The sequence below is a fragment of the Astatotilapia calliptera genome, chromosome 20 (assembly GCF_900246225.1).
Source record: "Astatotilapia calliptera chromosome 20, fAstCal1.2, whole genome shotgun sequence".
In the NCBI taxonomy this organism is placed as follows: Eukaryota; Metazoa; Chordata; class Actinopteri; order Cichliformes; family Cichlidae; genus Astatotilapia; species Astatotilapia calliptera.
This window is the reverse complement of record NC_039321.1, coordinates 4,039,585-4,065,489: the sequence shown is the minus strand read 5'-3', so window position 1 is coordinate 4,065,489 and position 25,905 is coordinate 4,039,585. Positions and strand designations below refer to the sequence as shown.

Below are 25,905 nucleotides of genomic sequence, written 5' to 3'. Positions count from 1 at the left end.
CAGGTAGGTAGAAATGTCACACCAAAAACCGTGAAGCCTTGGACAGAGTGCAAAACTATGTAACAGATTTCCATAATGTATCATACATTTTTCACAGAGAGGAGAGTAGTCTGGGTACATTTTGTGAAGTCTTTCCCTTGAATAATGTAACCTATGTACAATTTTATACTGAATTAAACAGTGACGGGAATTAATAAAAGGCGTATTTATATTGCGTAACACCTCCTGCCAAAAATCTGTTTCTACTTATTGTGTTGTAATTTCTGCTTTTTATTTGTACCGTTTCTGTTTATTGTAATCTAGTATTTCTAAATGTATCAGCCTCGTGTTAAATCTAGTAATTTTGCTGTCATTTCATTTGATTTAGTATTTCTACTTTTATTTATGTTATCTGTCACTATTTGCTGTTATTTCTGTTTTTTTCTGCTATTTCTACTTTTTCTGTTGGTGATATTATTCCCGCTTTCTAGTATCTCTACTCTTAATTAAACAATTTCTATTGACTGCACTGCCATTTCAAGTGTTTCTACTTTTAGAAACTGTAGTGGTTCATGCTAGTTCACATCCGCCATCGACCAGTGTTACATATACCCCCCCTCACTTCCTGTCTGGCTCTTTACTTTCAGCTGTTTTAAAAAAGCACCCCCCCCCCCCCCCCCCCCAAAGAAAATAGAAATAAATAAGTGTGTCAGCTGTTCCATTGCTTGAGCTTTAAAGCAGCTGAATGCTCTCTGTCCATTCATCTGTCCTTGGGGGCATGGATGAGGGAACTGGAGTCTCTGTAGGTCACCGGGTCATCCACTGCTGCTGTGGGGGAGGGGAGGTGTGTTAGTGTGTGAGGTCAGAGGTCAGTCTGTAGCTTTATCTCCTCACTTGCCAGAAAATAACAGGGTGTGTTTGATTTTTTTTCTCCTCTCTGATGTGTGTTTGGGTGAATTTAATAATAATAATAATAGTAATGTAGGGGCGACCGTGGCTCAGGGTCGGAAGGTCGCCGGTTCGATCCCCGGGCTCTCTGCCCTGGTCGTTGTGTCCTTGGGCAAGACACTTCACCTACCGCCTACTGGTGTGGGCCAGAGGGGCCGATGGCGCGATATGGCAGCCTCGCTTCTGTCAGTCTGCCCCAGGGCAGCTGTGGCTACAACCATAGCTGCCTCCACCAGTGTGTGAATGCGAGAGTGAATGAATAGTGGACCCAAGCGCTTTGGGTGCCTTGAAAAGCGCTATATAAATCCAATCCATTATTATTATGTGTGTTTGGGTGCATTTGTCTTTCAGTCTCCACAGACGGGTGGAGATTAACTGTCTCAAGGCACATTAACCTGAGGGTGTGTTTGATTTGTTACTCTAGAGCTGTGGCTCTCCTCCTCTGTCCTCCTCAGTAAGTAGGGTGTGTTTGTTTTATGTAACACCGATGTGGGTGTGCTGTTTTAAGCTTAGTCCCAGAAGACCCGGGGGGTACATCCTTTTCGATCAGCCTGTTTGTCTGTCTGTGTGTCAGCAGCTTAATAACAGGGGTGTGTTTGTTTTTGTTTATCATCCAGTGACCTCGCTGTGGGGTTGAGTTAGATCAACTCTTTGTTGGTCAGGATTACTTGTTTTATTAAGCGAAAACAGACAGAGGAACAGGATGGAGGAATTTACTTCAAAAACATGCTAATTTCAGCTTGTTTTCTCCTCTCTGCAGCCCTTGTGGGTGCATACACTGAGTTGAGCTCTCAGTGATTCATTTCCTGTCCTCCCCCTCCTTCTTAAAGACAAACCTGGATAAAAAAAAACAAAACAGAAGCAACCTACACTTTTTAGTTAAACTAGTTATGTTCAAAGTTTATGAGATGACAGCAGACTTAAATTTGCTGTCGTTTGGGGGGCGATGCATTTCCCAGGTGTTCTACCCAATTAGATTACAGATCATTTGTTTATGTATCCAATCAGCTGATCTGTACTTGAGCTTGCAAAGCTACATATCTTACATCGTACCTCGGCATAAAGGGATGCACATACATAAAGAGACTTGCAGTCACATAGAAACCACTGTTTCCATTGGTTACTACGTGAAGGGGTGTGTCTTAACACAAACCACAATTTTTTTTTTTTGCCACCTAAACCTAAAAAAGTTTTTTTTTTCTGCAAGTAAAAGTAAAAAGCAAATACATGATGACACCAAAGTGCAACACACACAAGACATTGATGGTTTTGTTTTTTTAAAGCTACTGCTTCCAATCCATCCAGCATCTTAATGTGCACTTTGTAGGTCTGCGAATCAGGACTTTTACTCTTCAGTGAATAATATTGACACAACAGTGTTGGTGCTACATCAGAGCACCACCACCAAAGGACACCTGGGCACATAAGGGTTAGGTGCAGGTATCTGTATTATGGACCAGGATGAGAATGCATTGGCAAATGAGGAGAGTCCACTACAACACAACATCTCTGGAAGCTCTTGAAAAATGTTAAGCTAGCTGCTGTTGATCTAAATCATCAAAACTTTAGCATCTTGTTGTAATGTAAAGATAAAGTTTAGAGGTGCTCTGAAAGTCTCTGGTGTCTCTCCAGACAGTGAAACTACGTGTGGTGGAAATGCTTGTTATTAATAAAAAATGTAAACACAAATTGATTTATGCAGTGAAAATGCCTCCATAAAACAAAATGTAGCATTTAAGGGTGAAATTACGTGACTTCCTAAGAATTCTTAAACACTGATGACCAGTGTTGGTCAAGTTACTTGAAAAAAGTAATCAGTAACTAATTACTGATTACTTCCCCCAAAAAGTAATCCCGTTACTTTACTGATTACTTATTTTCAAAAGTAATTAATTACTTAGTTACTTAGTTACTTTTTAAAAACACGATTTACAACCTGAATAGGTGATAAAGCGATAGATCTTTCAGCCCAATTCTACTTTTTCTGCATAATCCATCATACAAAATGTAATCAAATGGAAAAGTCTCTTTTTAAAACTTTTATAGTTTTATTAATTTTAATCTTTTAACTTTATGCATCAAGCAAAAATTTAATTATATGCAACATTCTCTGACTGGAAGAAATTTGTTTAATATTTAAACCTATTTTCTGCACATTCCAGCACATAAAATATTTTTTTTTTTTGTGTTTACACTCAGTCTTTCAAATAGATGCAAGTAAAACACAGCAGAAAATAAATAAAATCAAAGACTAGCGGTCCTGTTGCTCTATTTTCACCTGTACAGCAGGAGTTGGGTAGGCGGAGGTTTACCCTGGTGCAGGTGTGCCGCAGCGGTCAGTGGAAGGATACGGCAGTTTCTCTGTGAATTTTCCATTACGTCATAGCGCACTCAGAGCTTGCTTGGAAGTTTAGGGGTTTTTTTCGCTGTAAAAAGAAGTTTTCTTCCCACGCACAATGCTAATGGACACTAATGTTTTTGTCACTTTTTATGGAATCAAACTCAAAGTAAGGTCAGTACTTCCACACTTTAAACGCTGCACGCTCATACTCTCTCCCGCACTCGATATATGATCCATTGTTGATCTGCACACAGCTGTTGTCACAACCGTAGCACTCGCTTACGTCACTGTCATGAGACATTCTTGCAAAAAAATCACGGTTTTAGTAACGCAGTAACGCAGCGTTCCTACGGGAAAGTAACGGTAATCTAATTACCGTTTTTGCAATAGTAATCCCTTACTTTACTAGTTACTTGAAAAAAGTAATCGGATTACAGTAACGGACATACTGGTCCATTAAATTAAAGTTAAGATGATGAATGTTTTTGGGGTTTTTTTTGTTTTTTTGCCTGTCCCGTTTGGCTCTTTTGCATCAGAATTGTTGTCTAAAGGCAAAGAAAGATGCCCAACGGATTTACTTTACCAAATTGACCATCCCAGCCTTGCCGTAATGGTCCATTTGATTCACCTTTTATTGTTTATTTTATTTTCACTTACTGAATACGGGACAGACTTGACTGGGGGAAAGAAGGGGAGAAAGAAAGAGGGAAAGAGAAACAGCTTCACATTAATCTGAGTCAGTTTGTCTGTAGCCTCCGCTCCATAAACCCACGTGATCAGGCCTCGCCTGTCAATCAGTCTGATGTATTTACACATTTCACTACCACCACCATCACACCCCCATCTCCCCCTCTCTGTATCTTCTTAATTTGTTGTCATGGAAACCAAAATGGAGGACTGAGAGCCCCCCCTCCCCCTTATCTCACTAGCTCTCTCTCGCTCTCTCCCCTCCTCCACTCGCTGTGCCGCCGCCCGCCGCTCACACACCGGGCAGCCCCCTGAATCAAACCGAGCGGATCTAACCTACTTATCCATCCCGAAGCAGCAGCCTGCAGGTCTGCGGTCGGTCCGGACCGTCGGTCTGTCGGTGTGTCTGTAAGTCCGAGCCGGTCCGGTGGGTTCCCGTGTGTATGTGCGTGCGTGTGCGTGGCTCTGACCCGGTTTCTTCGGCTGCTGTGGACCGGGAGAGCCGCTCTCTCCCCGCACCAACATTTTCTTTAATGACCGGATTTGTGTTTTGCTGCGCGATGTACATGGACAGAAGCAGCCTGACCAGGGGTGAGTCTCCGGCAGCATCACATACATCTGCACCGCGTGCACACACACTCCATATACCTGCTGACAGGCGTTGCACGGGCTCGCGCGCACACGCACGGCTGCAGCCTCGCCGTGCTCGGCGCGTCCCGTTTGCCTTTATTTTATTCAGATAAATATTTTTTTTACATCACTAGAATAATCCTGATGATGGGGGGGAGGGGGAGGGTGTTTGGGGGTGACATACGCGCGCTCACTCCGGCTGTCGTGCACGCGCACACACTGACCGACATCTCGCTGCAGTGAATGTAGGCTAGTATGGCTGCATGATACTGCGTCTGCCAGATGTGAGGCTGCTGCTGCTCTCAGCTCAGCTGAAACAGGCTTCATTCATGTGTCGATATCCGACACATGTCATCTGATCGATTCTCTGCTTTATTCCATCATCACTCACACTGAATCAGAAACATCAGACAGACAGGAACCAATGAGGAGGCTCCATCACAGCCAGTCCATCACAGCCAGACTCGCTGTGTGTGTGTGTGTGTGTGTGTGTGTGTGTGTGTGTGTGTGTGTGATTTATTGATGGGCTCCTGATCCATCGATGTTAAATGTGGCTGTTCATCCCAGGCTGATGTGGCTGCACAGCAGGATGGAGATGGTGTGATCTGAGTTTCTGTCTGAGCTGGTTTGTTTCTGCAGACAGACGCGGACACACCCCCTCCACACACACGGACACACACACACACTGAGCCTCATAGTGGTAAAATGATGAAGGTGAATTCAGCAGAATGGGCAGGTCGAGCATTAAATGTTCCTAAAGCTCTGTGCGACACGTCCCCAATATTATTGTTATCCATTTAGTCTTTAAATGATACCTCTATGAGTTCCTTACATTTCATATCATTTAGAAAGCTTGTGTTAAGTCTCAAGAATGCATTTTTTCTCTTTATTACCCCAAAATGAAGTTAAATAAACAGCTGAGTGGTTCAATAGGTCTCCAGCCTGAATACAGCAGTCTTTGATCGTCTGTCTATGAGTTAATAATGAATCCATCATTCCCAGTTCACTTCACATTTTTAGAGTTGTCCAGGCATTTGGAGAGAGTCTCTTAAGAGTTGTATTTAATATGAATATTCCAATTTCCAACACATATTAGAACTCCCAGGGCCTCTGATGCGATCAAATTAAACACCTATGGAATGACAGAACTGCCCTGGACTGAATCCGAGTGTGATTTCCTGGTGATCAAGGCATCCAGCATCCCTATGAATCGCTGACTTAAATGACTAGAAACTTTAGTCTGTTTGAAATTATGCCACACCCCAAATTACATGGAGCTTCAGTCATCTATGTGCTTGATTTTGCATTTGAATTGTTTGTTTGTTTTAAAAAACCTTGCCAGCAATAAGCGAAACCTGTTAAAGAGCCTCACCAGTCTCCATAATAACCATAAGACTCGTAGGGATGACTTGAAACCCACACTGACCTCCAGAGCCCCCATCTTTGCTCAGGTGTGGGTTCCCTACTAATCAGAAGGTTGGTGGTACGATCCCAGGCTCCTGTTTGGTTGTGTGCCGATGGTCTGTAGGTGCGCTGCAGAGCTTTGCGGCCGCCCTCTATATGATGTATTTGCATTTTGTCTGAAGGGGGCAGTGCCAAAAATACGTGGGCTGCTCGAGGTTATCTTTGTGCTGCTGTTGCTCCTCTAGCTCGCCCTGCTGCTGAGACAGGAGTCTGACATAGACGAAGAACTTCTGCGTTAAAACTGAAAACTGTCTTTCTTTTGTAGCCATTTTGTGATGGGTTTCTTCCTCGTTGTAGTCACCTGCTGTTGTTCCCTTTCTTGTTCCAACTTTTCATACAATCATCGCTCCACCTACACGTTGCTCACTGACGTCAGGCTCCACACTGTTGGCTTTTTGAAGGACTTCACCCAAGTTTGTCTCTCTTGTCTCTTTGTTTGTTGAATTCCCACCAGCGCTCTCTCGCTGAGTAGCCAGCGAGCACAAAAGTATGAGCAGGAATCAGCTTTCAGACCATTCTCATTCCCAGGACATCAAATACTGCAGTTTTGTCACTGTTGGCATCTCAGAGAAACCAAAAGGTTTCCTGTGGGGTTGATGTGCGATGCACCAGGTTACACCGATGATGGCATTGGGCTCTCAGTCCTAACCAATAATTATAAAGAAACTGTTGGCTTCTCATTAGGTATTATTTTCTATAACCAAGTAGTTTTCAGTTCTCTAACCAAAAACCTCCTTGTGATTGTTTTGGCTCTAACAGATTCCCTGCAGTTTGTGTTGAAGTTGCCAACTTGTCACAGAGCGGTAGTGAAACTTTGAATTAAAGATGGCCTCCATTTCCGGTTTGTTTCGTACCTTTTGCTGTTTCACCTCTGCTTGGTAGACAACTACCGACAACCACGACAGTTTGCTAGTGAGCAAAGCAGCGAGGTTTTCGGCGAATCGTCCTCATTGTGCCCGGTTTTGAGTAATTGCCACCGACCTCCAGCAGCCACTTGTCAGACAGTTGGGTAAAACAGTTTTTTCCCTAGTGGCTGGCATTGCCAGCGGCTTTCCAACCACGCTCTTGGCCTGTGTTGCAACTAGGTGCCAACCTTCGGCGTACCATATTGTCACATCTAGCTTTAAAGAGTCCATATCCCTGAAAAAAACGTCAGTTTTGGATGCTTTGCCCTGTTTTAGGGTTCTGGTCTGAAACATCACTCCAGACATGGATTATAAAACATCTCTGCTGTTAAAGGTTTTATTAAGGTGTCAAGCTTGGCTTGGAATATGGAGGATTTGGGTAGATGACAACAAACTGCTGCTCTTCCTAAATATGTTACTAAACAAAGGTGTACTTGGTTTTAGACAGGGAGGGTATATATTTAGATATGATTTTTATGATCACGGCGAGGTGGATGTTCCTTTGGATTTTTACAGGGCTATATTTGTAAATGTTCAAAGTCAAATGAAGGAGCTTGAAGAGTAAAAATATACATCAGTTCAATCCAACCAATGAAAACAACGACACGAGTAACTCAAAAGAACGCCGCAGCAGAACATGAAACTCGGCAGACGGATGCGTGAGCTTCATTTAAAATGGGAACTGAGGATTTTGTGTCTCACTGTTCCACATGTCAAAAAGTATCAACAGTGCTGAAAAAAAGATGACCTACAAACCCGTTAATCAGCTTACAGACCCACCTGTCTCTGACCAGCTGTGAGTGATGATAGACTGACCTGTAAAGCTTTTCTCCAGCAGCTGACCTACCTGCACACACAACTCACAGACCAAACCCTTACAAGGATTAAGCAACTGGGGGTGGCGTGGTGGCGAGCACTGTTGCCTCAAAGCAAGAAGGTCTGGGTTTTGAATTTGCATGTTCTCCTCGTTACTGCATGGATTGTCTCCAGGTACTCTGGGTTCCTCCCACTGTCCAAAGACATGCAAGAAGGTAGACACCTTTTCCTATCTTGAGTCTTGCCTCATGACAGCAGGGATACGCTCGATCCAAACTTGGATTAGATAAGAGAAAGAAAAGAGATGGATTACAATATACTGGCTATCAGCTTCTGGCTGAGTCTGTCAATGCTTGTTTTTATTGATTGGGTGGCTGGGAGGGAGGGAGGGAGGGAGGGAAGGCATGTTTACTAATCTGGAGGTTCAACTCCTTGAGAATTTAACTCTGATTACCAAATGTAGTGCAGTCTGAGGATGTTCACGGGTAGCGACCCATAGCCAAAAGGTTCACAAATAATTTCAGTAATAAAGTCAATTATATTTGTATCTGCATGAGCTCTGCACTGTGACTATGCCAAGGCTGCGCTGGTCCATTGTGGTGAAGAGGGGCTTGTGTAAGGATGAAGGCGAGCTACACTCACCGATGGCCTTGAAAGAAAAATATCTGTGATAAAAGCGGCAGAAACGAGCCTGAAGAAACCCGGGAAGACTGAGGGTGTTGGCAGGTCTGAGTGAGGAGCAAAATCAAGGCGTGAACGTCGGTGGACAGCAGAATGTTACCAATCGGTTAGTCAGGACCTTTTCATGAAGCCTCGAGCTGAAGTCTTCTCTGTCTTCTTATTGTTTTAAACCTTGATGTGATGAGCAAGGGGCGGAGCTAACTGAGAGAGAGAGAGAGGGTACTAGGTGACTGAAAGTCATTACCCAATCAGTCATTAGCACATCCTGGATAATGTTTTAACTCTTAGAATGACCATAATTTATAAAATAGGCTGAATGTTTTGTTGAGTATGACCTGAAACCCACGACTGGGCCCAATTAAAGTTTGATTTCTGTGGTGAAATCGTGGATTCATGAGGTCAGAGAGTGACTTCCAAGGCGTCATCCAAACATGGTGGCCACGCCTAAGGTGCTGCCCCACTACCTAGACGACCGGAGACTGAAACCAGGACAGAAACACCTACAGACCAAATTGTGCCAAATAGTTCAGCTTTTAAAAAAATCCCCAAAACTAGAACCTTCTTAGTCAAAGAAATTCACTGCAGCAGAGGCATCGTTAGACGGAGCGCTCCAAGAGTTTTGAAGGAACTTCAAAAGGAGAAGAAAATCTTATGAACTTTTTTGGCTGGTCGTGGAGTTTGTATGTGCAGGTGAGCGCTGAAGTTTAACTTAACTGAGCTAACGCTTCAACATATTTGCCCAGATTGGTGCCCTGAGGTGTTCAAAATGGCAGCCAAGTGGCGAGGCTTGCTTCTAGAAGGACTTTGACTGTAGGTCAAAATCGCGTAAAAGGTTTGTTGAACTCCCTCAACGATGAGCGGAACATCGGGATCGTTTCAAACAGGAAGTTGTTGCCGATGTTGGAGGGAATTGTGGGAAATGGTGTGTGTGGTCAGTTTAGCCTGAAGTAAATCTTTTCCAGTCTGTTGATTTAATGACTGCTGCTCTTAACGGTGCTTTCTAAACAACTGAGACGCCATCTGCTCCACATCAGCATGCTGATGTTTTCCCATGACCTCCCATCACGTTCACATCTGCACACACACTCCCTGCCGTATATAACTTAATTACTGTGTGTACTGCACACACTCACAGCTCCTGCAACTCATAATTTTGCTGCTCTGCTTTCAGAGATTTCATCTGAGAAACGTAACGTCATCTTAAAAGTCCGCAGGCCGGGTGTAGATCTCCATCACAGGCCACTCTGTTCACTCAAACGGCTAATTTTGTATGCTAACTTTAATTTCGTGCTCCACTGAAATATTAAACAATTTATTCATTGGGTAAATATTCAGCTTTAGAGACTTTAGAGATCTTAGAGACCTTTTTTTTTTTTTTTTAAATCCGGGAGGAAACAAAAATGTGGAATTGCTCAACAAACCCACGTGCTCTGCAGGAATGCATCAGTCATAGCACATACAAATCTCTAAGTCTAGACTTTGGGCTGTATAAAAAAACGGATGTTTACTCTAGGGAGGGGGGATTTCAATCATAAATACTGTTCAATATTTGCTGGAAACTATTGGACTTTCCTTTAGTCGCCCTGTTGTAGCAGACTTATGTTAGATGTACCCATCAGTGTTTGGACTCGACCACGTTTTTGCTTATTTTTGAGGCTTTTTAGATGTAGAAGTCTTTGATTGGTTCTCTTGTTTCTACTGTAGCATCTCTGTGCACCACACTGGTCTGGTGATTGGCAGCTGTATAGACAGTGTAAAAGATGGATGTAGCCGTTGTGACCCAACGGTTTCTGAAGTCCTGTTATGAAGCCTTGAGCTGAGTGTTTTCACCATCGCCTTCTTGGTGTTTTGAAACGGGATGTAACAACCTATGAAACGGCTTCTCATTCAGAGGTTGTTAGCCAATGAGGATCCTCCTTTCTGACTCTTTACGTTATGAAAATGTACAACATAGACTTAATATAAATAGACTTTGTGACTGAGGTCAGAGCAAAGAGCTGTTTAACAGCAGACTTTTATAGGACCGGAAATCTTCTGCCATCCACAGCTATCGCCCCCTGGTGGCTGTTTAATAGACTGCAGGTTTAAGGCGCTTCACCACTGGCTTCACTTTTAAGTGACGGCAGCTGTCCATCTTTATGCTTTCTTTGAGTTGTTAACATGTTTTTATTTCAGCTGTTTAATAGTAATGTAGAGGTTTACACAGTGACCTAAACGGTAAAAGATCTCAGATCTCCGATCCTGGTGGGAAACATGAAACTTTTCAGATCGCATCATGAAGGACATCTAGCATAAAAATCTGCAAAATCAAACATGCTGAGCTACCCACCATGGCGACTCTTTGTTAATCAGGCAGCAGCTGAAAGTCCTTTATGTTATACTACATCCTGCCAAACCCTGCCAGACAAGTTTTTTAAGATGATGAATAATTTAAAGACTGTTTGTAATTATGAAATTCATGACCAGCTGTGCTGTCAGCCACTGGTCACTGAGGTTTTACCATTTCACCATCATGACATTTTAAAACTAGAAGGGACAAGCAAGGGGTGGATGTGACTGAGAAAGTAAGCGACACTGCAATCAATCACTATTGCAAGTTAGCACCACCCTAAAGCAAAACTTGTTGACCTTCTATTTCAGTCTCAACTGGTCCATAACTTACAAAACGAGCATTGTGTTCTGTTTAATAAGACTTTAAACTCACGATTGAGGCTGTAAAGTCACCCGGAGAGTGTTTAGTGAGCTCGTAAATCAAAAGAGCAGAAGGGTCGTTTTCTCATAGAGGCAACACAACTGGGTTTGTTTTTGCAGACAGAGAATACGCCTCCCTATAGACACATCCACACTGGCTTCACTATTCAGACCTGGAAGTAAGGATAACTGGACCAATTTATATAAAGCATGAGGTAATTAGTTCAATATCCCAAATATTACTTTACAACATAAAGTAAGTATTTAGAAAAGACTTAACCCTTGGGTAGACCTGGTTTCTACTAAGGACTCATTATTTAACATCAAATAGATTTCTGTGGATATCCTTTTTTACACACTTTTCCTTTTTCTTCTGGTCGTTTATTATGCACAGCCGGGTGACACTGCATCAGTTCCCTGAGAAAGCTGCATGGACACACCATGGCGACACGGAGAGAGTCAAGCCTGAACAACCCATCGGTTTCCTTTGTTATCGCCAATCAAGTTCACTGTTGACCATCAGGAAATGTGTCTGTTGCTAAAGGGCAGCAGTCACTATTGGCTCTGACACAGAAACATTAAGATGATTTGCATGAAATAAGCAAACAGAAACAAGAACAAACAAACAGAATAAATCTGTTTGTGCACAAAGCTAAAAATGAAATAAATTAACTGCAGGACAAAGAAACATGAGGTCAAGTCATCGTCAAAGGCTGGAGAAGAGAAGTCATAAATACACTTTGATAAAACAGCAATAAAACCATCAAGGCACAAGCAGGGCCACCAAGGCCAGTGCCCTATTTCACAAATTATAAAGAGTGCGGTCCAGTATTTATGACTTCTTTTCTTTATGGAATAATTAATGGAATACAAAAACAATATAAAAAGTCAATAAAAACACCCCGTCTGAGGAATGTGGATCTATAAAACAAGAGCCAACAATACTATGAAAAATATAAACCACATTTAAAATACTGAAAATCAAAGGTTCAAAGACACAGTTGTGGAACATAAAAGCCAGAAAAAGAAAGTGAAAAGCAAAATAAGTGAAACACACAAACACATTCGGCTGAGTCAGTCCCGTCTCCTCGCTTCTTTGGAAGTTAACAAATCTAATAAAGAAAGTTTTTTGGCTTTGATTGAATACGAAGGCTGTTAGTGTGTGAAGGACAGCTGAAGTAAAAGCTCCTGAAAACAAAGAGCAGCAGAGAAAATGTCTCCTGGATTTAGAGGAAACCTGCCGAGAGTTTGATGAAGCTTCAGGATCTGCAGACAGAAAGCCTAACCAAAATCCCTTTTTTACAAATATTTTTAGCTAACAACCTAACACAAACCCTTGTATATTTTTACCTGTCCCCTCCTCCTCAGGTCCCTCCTCCTCCTCCAGTCCCAGCTTGCTGACTAAGAGCCTCTCTCTGGAGCCGTCCTGCTCACCGTGCGGCCACCTGGGGGCGCTGGATGCCGACTCTTCGCAGCAGCCGAGCTCTGACCCGGGGCCGAGCTCTGACCCGGGGCCAAGCTCTTCCACATCAGGTCCCGCCTCCTTGGAGGGAGGGGCAGAGCTAGCAGAACGCCGTGGCTCTGCGAATGGGCTCCTGCTGGTGAATGACACGGGGCCGCCGGAGCTGCCAGCTACCACAATTACACCACCGAGCAAGAGCAGGCCGCCGCTGCCGGGACCTAAACCTCAGGGTAAGAATTTGATTCACTTTTTTTTTTTTTTAACACATCCATGAGGTCATCGCTCACCTGTAACTCCGCCTTCCACAGTGCCACCGAAACCCCCCCACCTCCAGCAGCAGACAGGGGTTTCCAGGCCGCGCCCCCGAGCACCAGAAAAGCCCCTCCCACCTACACCCCCCTGCAAACCCCTCCCAGCGGACCCTCGGGCAGGCCGACCTCCACCTATTCGTGCAGACGGCACCGCCTCCCCCACCTGTGTCTTGTCACTCATCGAGAAGTTTGAGCGGTGAGTTCTGATTGGTTAAGGAGGAGTGATGTCATTATATGAGTCTTTTCTGTTTGTTTATTGTTTGTTTGTTTACAGGGAACAGATCATTGTGGTTCCTGACATCACCGGTGGGGCGCTGTGTCCCCGCCTCTCCGACCCCCCCTCCTCTCTGTCATCCTCCCGACCTTCATCACCAGCATCATCACTGGCCCCGCCCCTCCCTGAAGAGGAGCCGTCCTGTGAGCTCACGAGCCACGACGACATCACACAGGGGGATGAGGGTGGGCCTGAGGGTGAGGATGAGGGGGGAGTGGGTGATCTACCTGATGAGGAAGATGACAATAATGGCGATGACGTTGATGACGATGAAGACGATGATGATGAAGAGCTGGCGGCTGCTTGCCGGGACGATCACCATCACAAGCGTCTGTCCATGGAGTCGGGTTACAGCCCCTCAGAGAAACATGTAGAGGATGATGTGGTTGCCGTGGAAATGAGGGAGCAGCAGCTGCAGCCGGCACTGCTTGACCAATCAGAGTTGCCCTCCGAGCGTCTGTCCCTCCCCTCCTCGCAGACGGACGGCAAGCTGGCCAATCGAGACAGCGGCATCGACAGCATCAGCTCTCCCTCGCACAGCGAGGAGCTCTGCTTCGCGGGTGTGGATGATGGGGGCGTGGCCTATCAGTGCAGCCCCGCCCTTTTGCCCAGACTCTCCAGCTCATCCTCGTATGCTGGGGAGGGAGGTGAGGGGGAGGGGGAAGAGGGGGACCCGAGGGCAGGTGCGAGGCGGAGGAGGGAGTTTTCAGAGGAGGGAGACAGCGACCTGGAGGAGGAGGAGGCGGAGCTAACTCTGGTGCTGGCCCCTCCCAAGACAGACCGACAGGACTCTGCTGAGGTGAGGATTCAGGTGGTCTAACCATGTGGTCTACATCCTCAGGCTGATGTTCGTGAGCCGTTACACATCTGTAATTTCGTTTTGGATGAAACTGAAAATGGTTACAAAAAGATGGGTTTTAGAACAGACGCTTTCACTTTTCATGGAAATAACTGTTCCACCAATAGGAATCTTGGACAACATGTGGGAGTTTAAAAAGGTCGACAGGGGTCAATAAATACACAGAGGAGATTGATCTGGAAAACACGGGGCTATGTTTCAGGTTCATGTGCAGGCCCGCGTCCTCATACAGATGTTTTACATGATCGACGCAGCTGCAGGCTTCAAACACTGGTTTGTGTTGAATATCTGCATTTAGACTCTTTATTAAAGTAATAGTACAGGATCAAAATATAAATATAATATAAGTATTAATATAATGCATATAAAAACACGGGAAAATATAACATAATAAATTATATTATTATAATAAGTATTTCTAATGCATTCAATTCTGGTTATGATCTCACTTACTTACGCTACTAAAAACCCACCAATGGGTGGTTTTTTCCACACCTGCTTTAGTTTAGTTACAGTTGAGAATATATTTAAATATGAGAACAAATTTAATTACTAACGGTGTGAACCATTAGAAGCGCAATAGGAAGAACAGATGTAATGACAACAATGTCCTGTATGTGGTTCGGCTCATATCATCACCAAATATTTATGGTAACTATTATTATATCTGTGTTTTCTGTTACCACAACAACCCCCAGCCGGTCGCGGCAGATAGCCGCCCCTCCCTGAGCCTGGTTCTGCCTGAGGTTTCTTCCTGTTAAAAGGGAGTTTTTCCTTCCCACTGTCGCCAAAGTGGTTGCTGATTGGGGGTCGTCTGATTGTTGAGTTTCTCTGTAATACTGTAGGTTCCCTTACATTACACTATTAAGCGCCTTGAGGTGACTGTTGTTGTGATTTAAAACTGAATTGAATTGTTATTGGTAAGCAGGGATCTATAAATCATAAGCCTAAGTGGCTGAATTAGTGCTAAATATGTTAAAAATGATTTGGGGTGTTTACAACTGAATGGAAATCAAAGGCAGTCACACTGTTTGCAAATACACAGAAAAAGAAACTACTTTTATTTGAAGTAAATATTTGAATGTATGAATCTTGGTATCCTAAGTAGTTTATAGGTTTCAAGGTCGTTGAGTAGTATTTAGAGCATTACAGTCATAGTAATGCTACCGTCTTTATTGTATGATGCCATCCATAATAATTCAACATCGTTATTATATCTATGTCCTAAACCTAGCTATATCGTTTAATGTTATAATAATGATAATAACAATGCGAATGAATGAAAACTCTCTCTGACTTGAACTTGGGTCTCTGTCCAGCCTCCAGGTTTGGGCGTTTTTGCCTTTAAAAGAGGAAAATATTTACTGTGCACTCACTCGTTTAACTGTCTCTGTGTCCAGATGTCTGTCCAGCAGAGGGTCTTCAACATCGCCAATGAGCTGCTGCACACAGAGATTGCCTACGTCTCAAAGCTCCACCTGCTGGACCAGGTGAGTCGAGAGTGAGTCTCCTCAGCCTGTGAGCCAATAGGAAGAGGAGCTGCCCACCACACTAGGCTTAGCTTACCTAGCTGTCAGTCGCTCGCAGGTCGTCTCCTCCTGGTAGAATCAGTTTGTCTGTTAGCCGACTTTCACGTCACTGAGCTGTCACTGTTGCCATGGAAACCCCACAGTATTCCCACTGCAGGCTTGGCGGGTGTGAACTTTTTCCTGTTGTGAGAAATATCAGCCCGACTGAAGCCATCTCCTCCCACAGGTTTTCTGTGCCAGACTCCTGGAGGAGGCTCGGTCTCGCTCCTCCTTCCCCTGTGATGTCGTTCTGGGGATCTTCTCCAACATCTGCTCAATCTACTGTTTCCACCAGCAGTTCCTGCTGCCGGCGCTGCAGAAACGCATGGAGGAGTGGTGAGCCTCCATCTCCTCTTCCTCTTCTCCTGCTCCTCCTCAGGAGCTCCTCTCACTCCCTTCCTCTTTGTTCCCACAGGGACTTAAACCCGCGGATCGGTGACATCTTACAGAAGCTGGCCCCCTTCCTGAAGATGTACGGCGAGTACGTGAAGAACTTTGACCGAGCCATGGAGCTGGTGAACATCTGGATGGAGAGATCGACTCAGTTCAAGACCATCGTTCAGGAGATACAGGTACATAATCCAAATCTTTACAGGACATAAATGATCTGCTGCTGACGGCTCTGCACCAAATACCACAGGGACCTTCAGAGGTCTGCAGCCTCCAGGCTGCTCAGGGCGTCCTGTTTTGGCTCATTAGTTTAAGATCATCACACGTTGTTGTGTACAAACGTGTGCTTGATGTTTCTGTGCAGAGGGAGGAGCGCTGTGGGAACCTGACTCTGCAGCACCACATGTTAGAGCCAGTCCAAAGGATTCCTCGCTATGAGCTCTTGCTCAAAGACTACCTCCACAGGCTGCCAGAGGACGCCCCGGACTACAGGGACGCCCAGAGTATGAAAACAAACGCACAAAAACACGACTGCCTTGAGTTCTCTAGGCCACCAAATAGTGTCAACCGTGCATTATTAATAGAATCTAGACAAAAATATATTGTATTTTCTTTAGTTTACTATTATCATTGCCTGTTATTCTGTTATATATTAAAGTCCTTAACCTGTAGAAACAGAAATTCTCTGCTAGAAACGAGATGAAAAGGATAACTGAATTTATGAGTAGGAAAAATGAACCACTTTAATATGTGGAGGAAATCACAGCTACCCACGAGCAGGATGCAGCACCTCAACGAAAGTGTAAAAAAAAAAAAGAAAAGCAATTGTCAGCAGCTCTCTGACTGAGTGCATCATCTGCTGGGGAATTTGGTTAATGTGGTGCAAAACAAGCTAAACAGACACTTCAGGAAGCCTGATATAACTGATGTGATGGAGCTTCCTGCAAAGCCCAAACCCACAAGACGATACAATCAAAAGAACTGTCAACATGCCAGACGGCGTATCTGATTACAGGTGTGTCTTTAAACGTCAGCTTTGTTTTTGAGCACAAAATATTTTAAAAACACTGGTTTAGGCTAAAAATGAGAGCTCGGACATGTTCCAGGCTCTAGTCTTGAAATGTTCTTCGATTATAAAACAGAGACACTTGTGTGCGATCAAGTGTGTTTAAAAACCTTAAAGAACAGGCCAGTGAAAACCAAAAGGCCCAGTTAGATTAGATTTGGCTGTTTGCACATGCAGCGTCGTCCTCTCGGACATTATTAGATCCCTAGAGGAAGTCCCGTTCTGAGCGCTTGCACTGTGATTTCACCGTGAATCTCAGACATGTTCAGAGGCTTCTGTTTCAAACTGAGAGCGAAGGATCGCCGGTACTGATAAGAGCTGCATGTTTGGCTGTGACTGATCAGTTTTCAGTTGAAATTTCCAGTTTAAGAGCTGTAACGTCCTGAGGTGCCCGAGGATCTGAACCGTGGTGCTGTCATGCCGATTCAGAGCAGAACGAAAACACAAGAACTTTTTGGCTATAAAATAAAACCTTCAGGTAGAAGGATCGCTGTTTCCACACACTGTAGGACTTCAAATGAAAGATCTGAAAGATCTAAAAGAGCTGCTGTGCTGAAAACAGGCCAGAGTTGTACCAGAGCGTGAACCTGAATATGAGATCAGGCAAATATGAATCGAGTAAAGCTTTTGAATGTTTTTGATCACACTTCAAACAGTTTATGTAATAATTCTGATACACTATCTTGCCAAAAGTATTCACTCATCCATCCAAATCATTGAATCCAGGTGTTCCAATCACTTCCAGGACCACAGGTGTATAAAATCAAGCACCCAGACATGCAGACTGCTTCTGCAAGCATTTGTGAAATAACAACTCGCTCTGAGCTCACTGAACTCCAGCGTGGTACCTTGATAGGATGCTACCTGTGCAACAAGTCCAGTCGTGGAATTTCCTCAAATTAAATTACATCAGCTGATAGTGGTATTATAACAAGGTGGCAGTGATTGGGAACGATAGCAACTCAGCCATGAAGTTGTAGGCCAGGTAAAATCACAGAAAGGTCACAGAGATCACCAACTTTCTGCAGAGTCAGTCGCTACAGTCCTCCAAACTCTGTGTGCCCTTCAGATTAGCTCAAGATCAGTGCGTGGAGAGCTTCATGGAATGAGCTTCTACAGCCGAGCAGCTGCAGCTGAGCCTTACATCAGCAGGTGCGATGCAAAGCAACAGATGCAGCACCACCACTGGACTGTAGAGCATGGAGAAATGGTCTCTGGAGTGATGGCCCCTTCCTGTTCCAACATGACTGCGCACCAGTGCACAAAGCAAGGTGCATAAAGACATGGGCGAGAGAGCCTGCACAGCGTCCTGACCTCAACCCAACAAGACACCTCTGGGAGGAATTAGAGCAGAGACTGTGAACCAGGTCTTCTTGTCCAGCATCAGTGTCTGACCTCACAAATGCTCGTCTAGAAGAACAATTAAAAATTCAGATAAGCACCCCTTAACCTTCATAAAGCATTCCCAGAAGAGTTGAAGCTCTGGGTGGGACAACATTATATTAAACTCTATGGAATAATAATGGGACACTACTCGACTTCGTGTGTGTGAAAGCAGACAAGCAAGTACTTTTGGCAATATAGTGTAACTGCAGACTTTAGTTTGGGTTCATCAGCTCCTTCTACGGAGCAAACTTTGGGCTTCAGGGAGCGCTGCTGCACAGAGAAGCTAGAAGCCAGAGTATTTGGTAGCCTCGCCCTCATTGGTTCCTGGGTCTCTGTGTGTCTGAGCTACTGGCTCATGTAACTGTCCTCTCTCTCCTGCAGAGTCTCTGGAGCTGATCGCCACAGCAGCCGAACACTCCAACGCTGCCATCAGGAAGATGGTAAGATACTCTCACACATTCGACACCCGGAGCTGTGAGCCATAATCACCCCCGTCTGCCGCTGTTCACACCACATCACTCAGATAAATGTTGCCCGGGATAGATTAAAGCTCAACTTTTACTTCATCTTTAATTAAACTCTCCTGATTACGCTCATTAACTGCCCGAAGCTCCTGGTAAACACGACTGCTGCTTCAAAGGTTGGTTTATACTTCAGGTTCGAGTCTGCCTGAAGAACGTCGGGTACCCAGGTGGGTTTGCAGAGGTCTCTCAGCGATGGCGTGATTAGCATGGTTAATGTAAACAAGAGCATGAGAAGCAGAAATGTGGATTCATGGAGTTCAGGCTGGTTTTTGCTGTAATGACTCAGAGGTCTGAGCCTCTCCACCTCCTCTCAGCGGGATGTTTGCCGTCGTCTCTAATCAGCTGTGACTGATTAAAGGAAAGCCGCTGCTGCTGATGTGAGCCGGTTTCACTCAGCTGACAGCTTTTTGGAGATTTGTGCAGGAGGCAGTGAGAAAACGCGACATAATCAGACGAGGACGTGTGAGTGGCATTAAACAAGCTTTAGAGGGAAGCTAATACTAAGAATACACTACAGCCGCTCATGGCGTTCAGTTAGACAGAGCTTAACTTCTGGACATTGGTCCAGACCCGATCACGGTTACCATGCTTACATTTTTCATATACTGCATTTCCTCCAACTTAGAAACGTGAGATGTACAGCTCAGATGGAGGGTTTGGACACAAAGTCAGAGGCAAAGCTCAGATGGTTTGGACATGTGCAGAGGAGGGAGGGTGGACGTGTTGCTGAAGATGGAGCTGCCAGGCAGGAGGAAATGAGGAAGACCACAGAGAAGATGGATAGAGTTGTGGTGACCCCTAAAGGGAGCAGCTGAAAGAAGAAGAAGAAGAAGAGGGCAGTTCCTTCAACCATTTTGCTGTGATTTGCCAGACTCCAGCTGTTTCCTTTCAGCCAAACATCAAATATTTTTACAGTGTTTTCCATCAGGCAGTGATAGCAGATTACTCCAGACCAGTACATATGTGTAGTATGTGCCCTCTCTGCACTTTAACCCTGTAAAGCCTGAACCATGAAATAAGATGTAACATTTTTGCTACATCTGGCTCTTGTTTTGCAGTTTGGTGCTCACAGTTTGTTCATCTGAAACAAAAACATAAAAGGAGTTTGGGTTTAAAGAAAATCACACCGATGATGTAGATGTCTCAAAGCTCGTGTGTCACATGGTGTTTTAGGGTTTTAGGGTTAAAACCTAAACTGAAAGCGCTCCATTCGAACCCTGATCTGTAGAGTCACCTCAGAGGGGATCCAGACTTCCTGTAGAGAAACTCATTTCAGGATGTCAGGTCGTCTCCCGGCTGACGACTCGCTGGAAACGCTAGAACTTTGCCTTCAGGCTCCACAGCTGTCCTAGTAATCTCACAGTTTGCCTTTTGTATCTTATATCTAAAATGTAGGTTTCCAGTGAACTTAAAATGCCCTAAAACCCTCATGTAGCATCGGCAGGAACATGAACCGCTAAGTGATTCTTTTATGTCTCTGCCAGGAGCGAATGAGGAAGCTGTTGAAGGTGTACGAGTTGTTGGGAGGAGAAGAAGACATTGTTAACCCAACTAACGAGCTCATTAAAGAGGGACACATCCTCAAGCTGTCCAATAAGAACGGGACCACGCAGGACAGATACCTGATACTGGTACTTCCCTGTCTGTGTCTCCTTCTCAGTGCTTTACAGAGTTCATAGGGTCATAGTAACAGTAATAAGCGACACCTGCCTCTCTCTGCAGTTCAATGACAGGTTACTGTATTGCGTCCCGAAGCTGCGTCTGATTGGTCAGAAGTACAGCGTCCGAGCCCGAATCGACGTGGACGGCATGGAGGTGAGCTCTCCGGCTTTTCTCACTGAAGACACTGTTAGACTCAGTGTTTTTGCATTCAGCCTTCAAACACCTTAAGCGCTCAGTAAAGTCAAGAATATTAATGTGATCTACAGACTAATAACAACTAGACGAGCACTCGTTCAGTGTCCGAGCTTCATAAAGTTGGCCTGGTGGGGTTTTGTGTTGTCTTCCAGAGACACAGACACGCGGTATTAAAACGTGCATCCACCTCAGCTTTAACCGTCGAATAGAACTAACAATGATAAAGCGAGATCAGAGAGGATGATGATGAGCGTGCTCAGATTTAGCCTGAATATTTTTAACAAGCTAACAGAGAATTTCCCGCCTGTGTCCTCAGCTGAAGGAGACGAGCAGCGTTGCTGTCGCCAGGACGTTCCTGGTGTCGGGGAAACAGAGATCCCTGGAGCTGCAGGCCAGGTACAAACACCTACAGAGACAGAAGCACACTCAGTCCTGCAGGAGGACTCACTGTAATCAGAATCTGTCTCCCAGGATAAAAACACACTGAAGTTTGTTTCTCAGGTCGAGTTTTGCTCCTCGAAGATTTGACTGATTTTCTGTTGGCTTTGCAGGACGGAGGAGGAGAAGAAAGACTGGATCCAGGTAAGTGGTGCTGATGCAGCGGGCGTAGATGATCCGATACTAGCACGTTAGAAACTGCGGACCTGATGGGCTCGTGGTGTGCTTTCAGTCAGCAGTGGCGAGTACTGTGAAGCAGGCACAGGGTCAAACATAAGGTCTGGGGGCCAGAATCGGCCTGGCAAAAGACTCCAATCCGGCCCAACAGACATCTTTGGACAATACAAAAGAGGACTTAATTTTTTAATGGATTTTACAGCTACGGGCCATTCGATCCCTATACAACCGTTGCAAGAGCTTGGTTCGCATTGCCGGCAATAAGTCGGACTCGTTCCCGGTGGGTGATGGGCTCCGCCAGGGCTGCCCTTTGTCTCCGGTTCTGTTCATAATTTTTATGGACAGGATTTCTAGGCGCAGCCAAGTGGCGGAGGGCTTTTGCTTTGGTGGCCTCAGAATCTCATCTCTGATTTTTGCAGATGATGTCGTTCTGTTGGCTTCATCAGGTGAGGGCCTCCAGCTCGCACTGGAACGGTTCGCAGCCGAGTGTGAAGCAGCGGGAATGAGGATCAGCACCTCCAAATCTGAGGCCATGGTTCTCAGCCGGAAAAGGGTGGAGTGCCCACTCCGGGTCGGGGATGAGTTCCTGCCCCAAGTGGAGGAGTTCAAGTATCTCGGGCTCTTGTTCGCGAGTGATGGGAGAAGGGAGCCGGAGATCGACAGACGGATTGGGGCTGCGGCTGCAGTAATGCGGACGCTGCACCGGTCCGTCGTGGTGAAGAGGGAGCTGAGTGTAAAAGCGAAGCTCTCAATTTACCGGTCGATCTACGTCCCTACCCTCACCTATGGCCACGAGCTGTGGGTAGTGACCGAAAGAACGAGATCGCGGATACAAGCGGCAGAAATGAGCTTCCTCCGAAGGGTGGCTGGCCTCTCCCTTAGAGATAGGGTGAGAAGTTCGGCCATCCGGGAGGGGCTCAGAGTAGAGCAGCTGCTGCTCCACATCGAAAGGAGCCAGCTGAGGTGGTTCGGGCATCTGACAAGGATGCCTCCTGGGCGCCTCCTGGGTGAGGTGTTCCAGGCATGTCCCACCGGGAGGAGGCCCCGGGGCAGACCCAGGACACACTGGAGAGATTATATCTCTCGGCTGGCCTGAGAACGCCTTGGTATTCCCCCGGATAAGCTGGAGGAGGTGGCTGGGGAGAGGGAGGTCTGGGCCTCTTTGCTTAGGCTGCTGCCCCCGCGACCCGGCCCCGGACAAAGCGGATGAAGATGGATGGATGGATTTTACAGCTTGTCCAACTCACAAAGATGTCTCCCACAGCTGCTCTTAATGCACCAAAGTACTAAAGTATCAGATAAACTATATATAATATATACAATATTATTACAGGATAGTCTCGGTAACAAACTGCCTGAACTTTTCTGTAATTTTATACATTTATGTTTTTACAATTTAACCCCCAAAAGTTGTGCCTACAGGTTTCTTTCATTATATATAATTACAGCAGCATTTATGTATTATGCAAAAATACTGAGACTGAGGCTGAAATCACACTTAAATTTGTTATATTGAGATATTACAGGGATTAAATGTGAAGATAAAGTGACAGGAAGAGGATTTTCACCATTCTGGCCCAAAGCCAGCTGTATGTGGCCCGCTGCTTTAGGAGAAATTTCAACTTGACTGATAGTAATGAAGGATTTTCTTCTTCTTTTTTTAATGAAATCCACCCTTTACTTTGTTTACATTCAGGCCATCCAGGCGACCATCCAGAGGCACGAGCAGACGATGGAGAGTTTCCGACACTTGAACTGTTCACTCCGAGATGATGACTCCACGCCGCCTCACTCTCCGGTAACACAAACACTCAGCGACAAAATTGACCCCCTGACATGAAGAGTGGAGTTCTTGAAATCCCAGAAATCATTCAGTTGTGACTCATATTCTCCCGTCTCTGCCTCTCAGAGCTGTGCTGAGCTGGGGAAACGAGCTCCGACTCCCATCAGAGAGAAGGAAGTGACTCTGTGTATGAAGTGTCAGGAGCCATTCAACTCCATTACCAAGAGGCGCCACCACTGCAAAGCCTGTGGACACGTACGTTCTTTATCCATAACATCTGTCTGCAACACCTACAGACAATTTAAAATCCACAGCACTGGACGACACCAGCTGATGTTTGCAGCGTCTGCAACGCCAGTGTGATGTGTTACAACGCTCTCCACATTCAGACTGTTCCCAACACCAGCCCACATCTGTAGTGTCTGTGACATGTGCAGCATCCACAACACCTCCACCTGCTGCTCACATTTATTGTATCCAGCATATCAGTATATGTCATACATGAGCTGATGTGAACATCTGTCGTAGCCCAGCACCTGGATATTTGTAGTATCTGCAGCACGTGTCTGCCAGACGTTTGTGGCACAACAACATTTTCAGACTTTACACAGCGTTGTCATAGTTACCAATTGTGTGATGGTCTATGTCGACTCCAGGTGGTTTGTGGGAAATGCTCGGAGTTCCGCGCTCGCCTGTCGTACGACAACAACCGAGCCAACCGCGTTTGCATCGACTGCTACGCCACGCTCGTGGGCGTGTCGCCGTCTCCCGCCGGGCTGACCAGCAGCAGCCACAGAAGGCGCTCCATCCTGGAGGTGAGTGTGACCACGCTCTGACATCACCCGGCGTTTGCCTCTGTCAGATCTCCACGGATGGAGCCGCTTGCACATTTCAGGATTTCTCTTTTCAAAGATGCTCGACAGGTCGAGTGTCGCAGACAGCTGATTCTCTTCTCATCCATCTCTCGTTGCTATAGAAACAGGCCTCGTTGGCAGCAGAGAACAGTGTGATTTGTAGTTTTCTGCATCACATGGAGAAAGGAGGAGGGCGGGGCTGGCAGAAAGCCTGGTTCGTCATCCCCGAGAACGAGCCGCTGGTGCTCTACATCTATGGAGCTCCACAGGTACGCTATAAATTTACATTCATGTCAAATATATAAGAAGGCGCTTTCCTGTTAATCCAATTGAACAGGAACCGGCTGCAGTTCATACAGGGATCCAGTAGAGGTCGCTGCATCCCTGGATGGGAATGGAGATACAGTTAAATTTTTTAGCTGCACCTCCTTTCACCTCTGTCCTTTTTTTGTGAGCGCTCTGTACAAAACAGGAAATGCTGGGAGTTCTGGATTGTATTAGAAGCTCTCTGGTGGCATTGACAATCTGCAACCTTGCTAGTGCCCCCTACAGGCTTCTTTATTGATTACAGCCACAATATTAGCAAACACTGTCCTGCTGGAACATCAGCACCTCGTCCTATGGTGCCTTCTGTATGGAAGCCTGTTCCTGCCACTGAGGAAAACCTTTTTTGCCATCTGTAAGTCAGAATTTCAAGTTATTTCTCAGAAGTCGGATTTACTAAGATGAAGTTTGGAGATAATATCCCATAATTTTGATTTATGGATGATTTATTTGCAGTGGCAAAAAAAGCTTCCATACTTCTGTGAGGTCACAGAGGAAGCTTTGAAAAGCAAAATCACACTAAAAGTTCCTCCACTTTGTGTGACTCTGGTCAGGGAATAACTCTTTGTTTACATTATCAACCAATCAGAACACGGCAGACAGAAAATTATGATGGTGATGGAGGCTTCCAGTTTCTGTTCTGACTGGTCTGGTCTTTGACGTTGGGATGAAATCGAATTACACCCTCAATGAACTCAATTTATTCTTTTTCCCACAGGATGTGAAGGCGCAGCGCAGCGTGCCTCTGATTGGCTTCGAGGTCTCTCTGCCCGAGTCATGTGACCGCCTGGAGCGACGCCACGCCTTCAAGATCTCCCAGAGCCACCTGACCCTCTACTTCAGCGCCGACGGGGAAGAGCTGCAGCGGCGATGGATGGACATCCTGTCCAGGGCTGGGAGGGGGGAGGAGCTTCAGTTCCACCGACCAATTGTGGAGAGTCTTGAGGAGGAGGGGGAGGAGTTTGCAGCTGTGGCAGAGGAAGAAAACACGTGATTCTGTAGGACAAGGAATGATGGCGATGATGAAGATGGGGGCCTTTAAATGAGGATCAGTTGGAAACCAGAAAAGAAAACAAACTGTTGTAGCTAAAATATCTCACACACACACACACACACACACACACACACACACACACACACACACACACACACACTCTGCTCTCTCTGTGTATTTAAAGTTGCGTGGTTCGTCTGCATGATTCCTCCCGGCTGTCCACACGAGTTGGCGTCTCTCACTCTTTCTCTCTGTCTCACTTCACGTTTTTCTAACCAGTGTTGAATCGGCGTAGTGGGCGGAGCCTCTTCTGACAGTTGTCTCTCCTTTGAACAATCACGTCACACTCATTCGAGTGTCCTGCGTCACCATTTTCTTGATTTCAGCACTCCCACGAGCCTCAGCTTCATCCGGAGTTATGACATCACCGTCGCGTCCTATTTGAAATATTTCGTCCACAAAGACCCGAAAGTGAAACGATGAGAGCCATAAGGAG

The 25,905-nt window shown here is 45.5% G+C and overlaps 1 protein-coding gene across 3 annotated transcripts in view; it reads left to right on the top strand.

Annotated features, from left to right (window-relative positions):
- The window catches only part of fgd1 (FYVE, RhoGEF and PH domain containing 1), a 35,508-nt gene extending 9,981 nt beyond the window's left edge, over positions 1–25,527 (top strand). Inside the window, exons 1-18 of one of the 3 annotated variants that reach the window (XM_026154004.1) lie at positions 4,212–4,546; positions 12,511–12,834; positions 12,913–13,111; positions 13,190–13,988; positions 15,449–15,538; positions 15,804–15,952; positions 16,032–16,188; positions 16,371–16,509; positions 18,840–18,898; positions 20,467–20,613; positions 20,705–20,797; positions 21,156–21,235; positions 21,391–21,421; positions 23,151–23,252; positions 23,364–23,492; positions 23,894–24,052; positions 24,214–24,360; positions 25,134–25,527. In XM_026154004.1, the coding sequence (XP_026009789.1) occupies positions 4,399–4,546; positions 12,511–12,834; positions 12,913–13,111; positions 13,190–13,988; positions 15,449–15,538; positions 15,804–15,952; positions 16,032–16,188; positions 16,371–16,509; positions 18,840–18,898; positions 20,467–20,613; positions 20,705–20,797; positions 21,156–21,235; positions 21,391–21,421; positions 23,151–23,252; positions 23,364–23,492; positions 23,894–24,052; positions 24,214–24,360; positions 25,134–25,409 (3,228 nt within the window). In that variant the 5' untranslated portion in view covers positions 4,212–4,398 and the 3' untranslated portion in view covers positions 25,410–25,527. Of the gene's footprint in view, positions 1–4,211; positions 4,547–7,300; positions 7,986–12,510; positions 12,835–12,912; positions 13,112–13,189; positions 13,989–15,448; positions 15,539–15,803; positions 15,953–16,031; positions 16,189–16,370; positions 16,510–18,839; positions 18,899–20,466; positions 20,614–20,704; positions 20,798–21,155; positions 21,236–21,390; positions 21,422–23,150; positions 23,253–23,363; positions 23,493–23,893; positions 24,053–24,213; positions 24,361–25,133 lie in introns of those variants that run through there. The other 2 variants (XM_026154006.1, XM_026154005.1) reach the window with 2 other exon arrangements.
- The last annotated feature ends 378 nt before the right edge of the window (positions 25,528–25,905 follow it).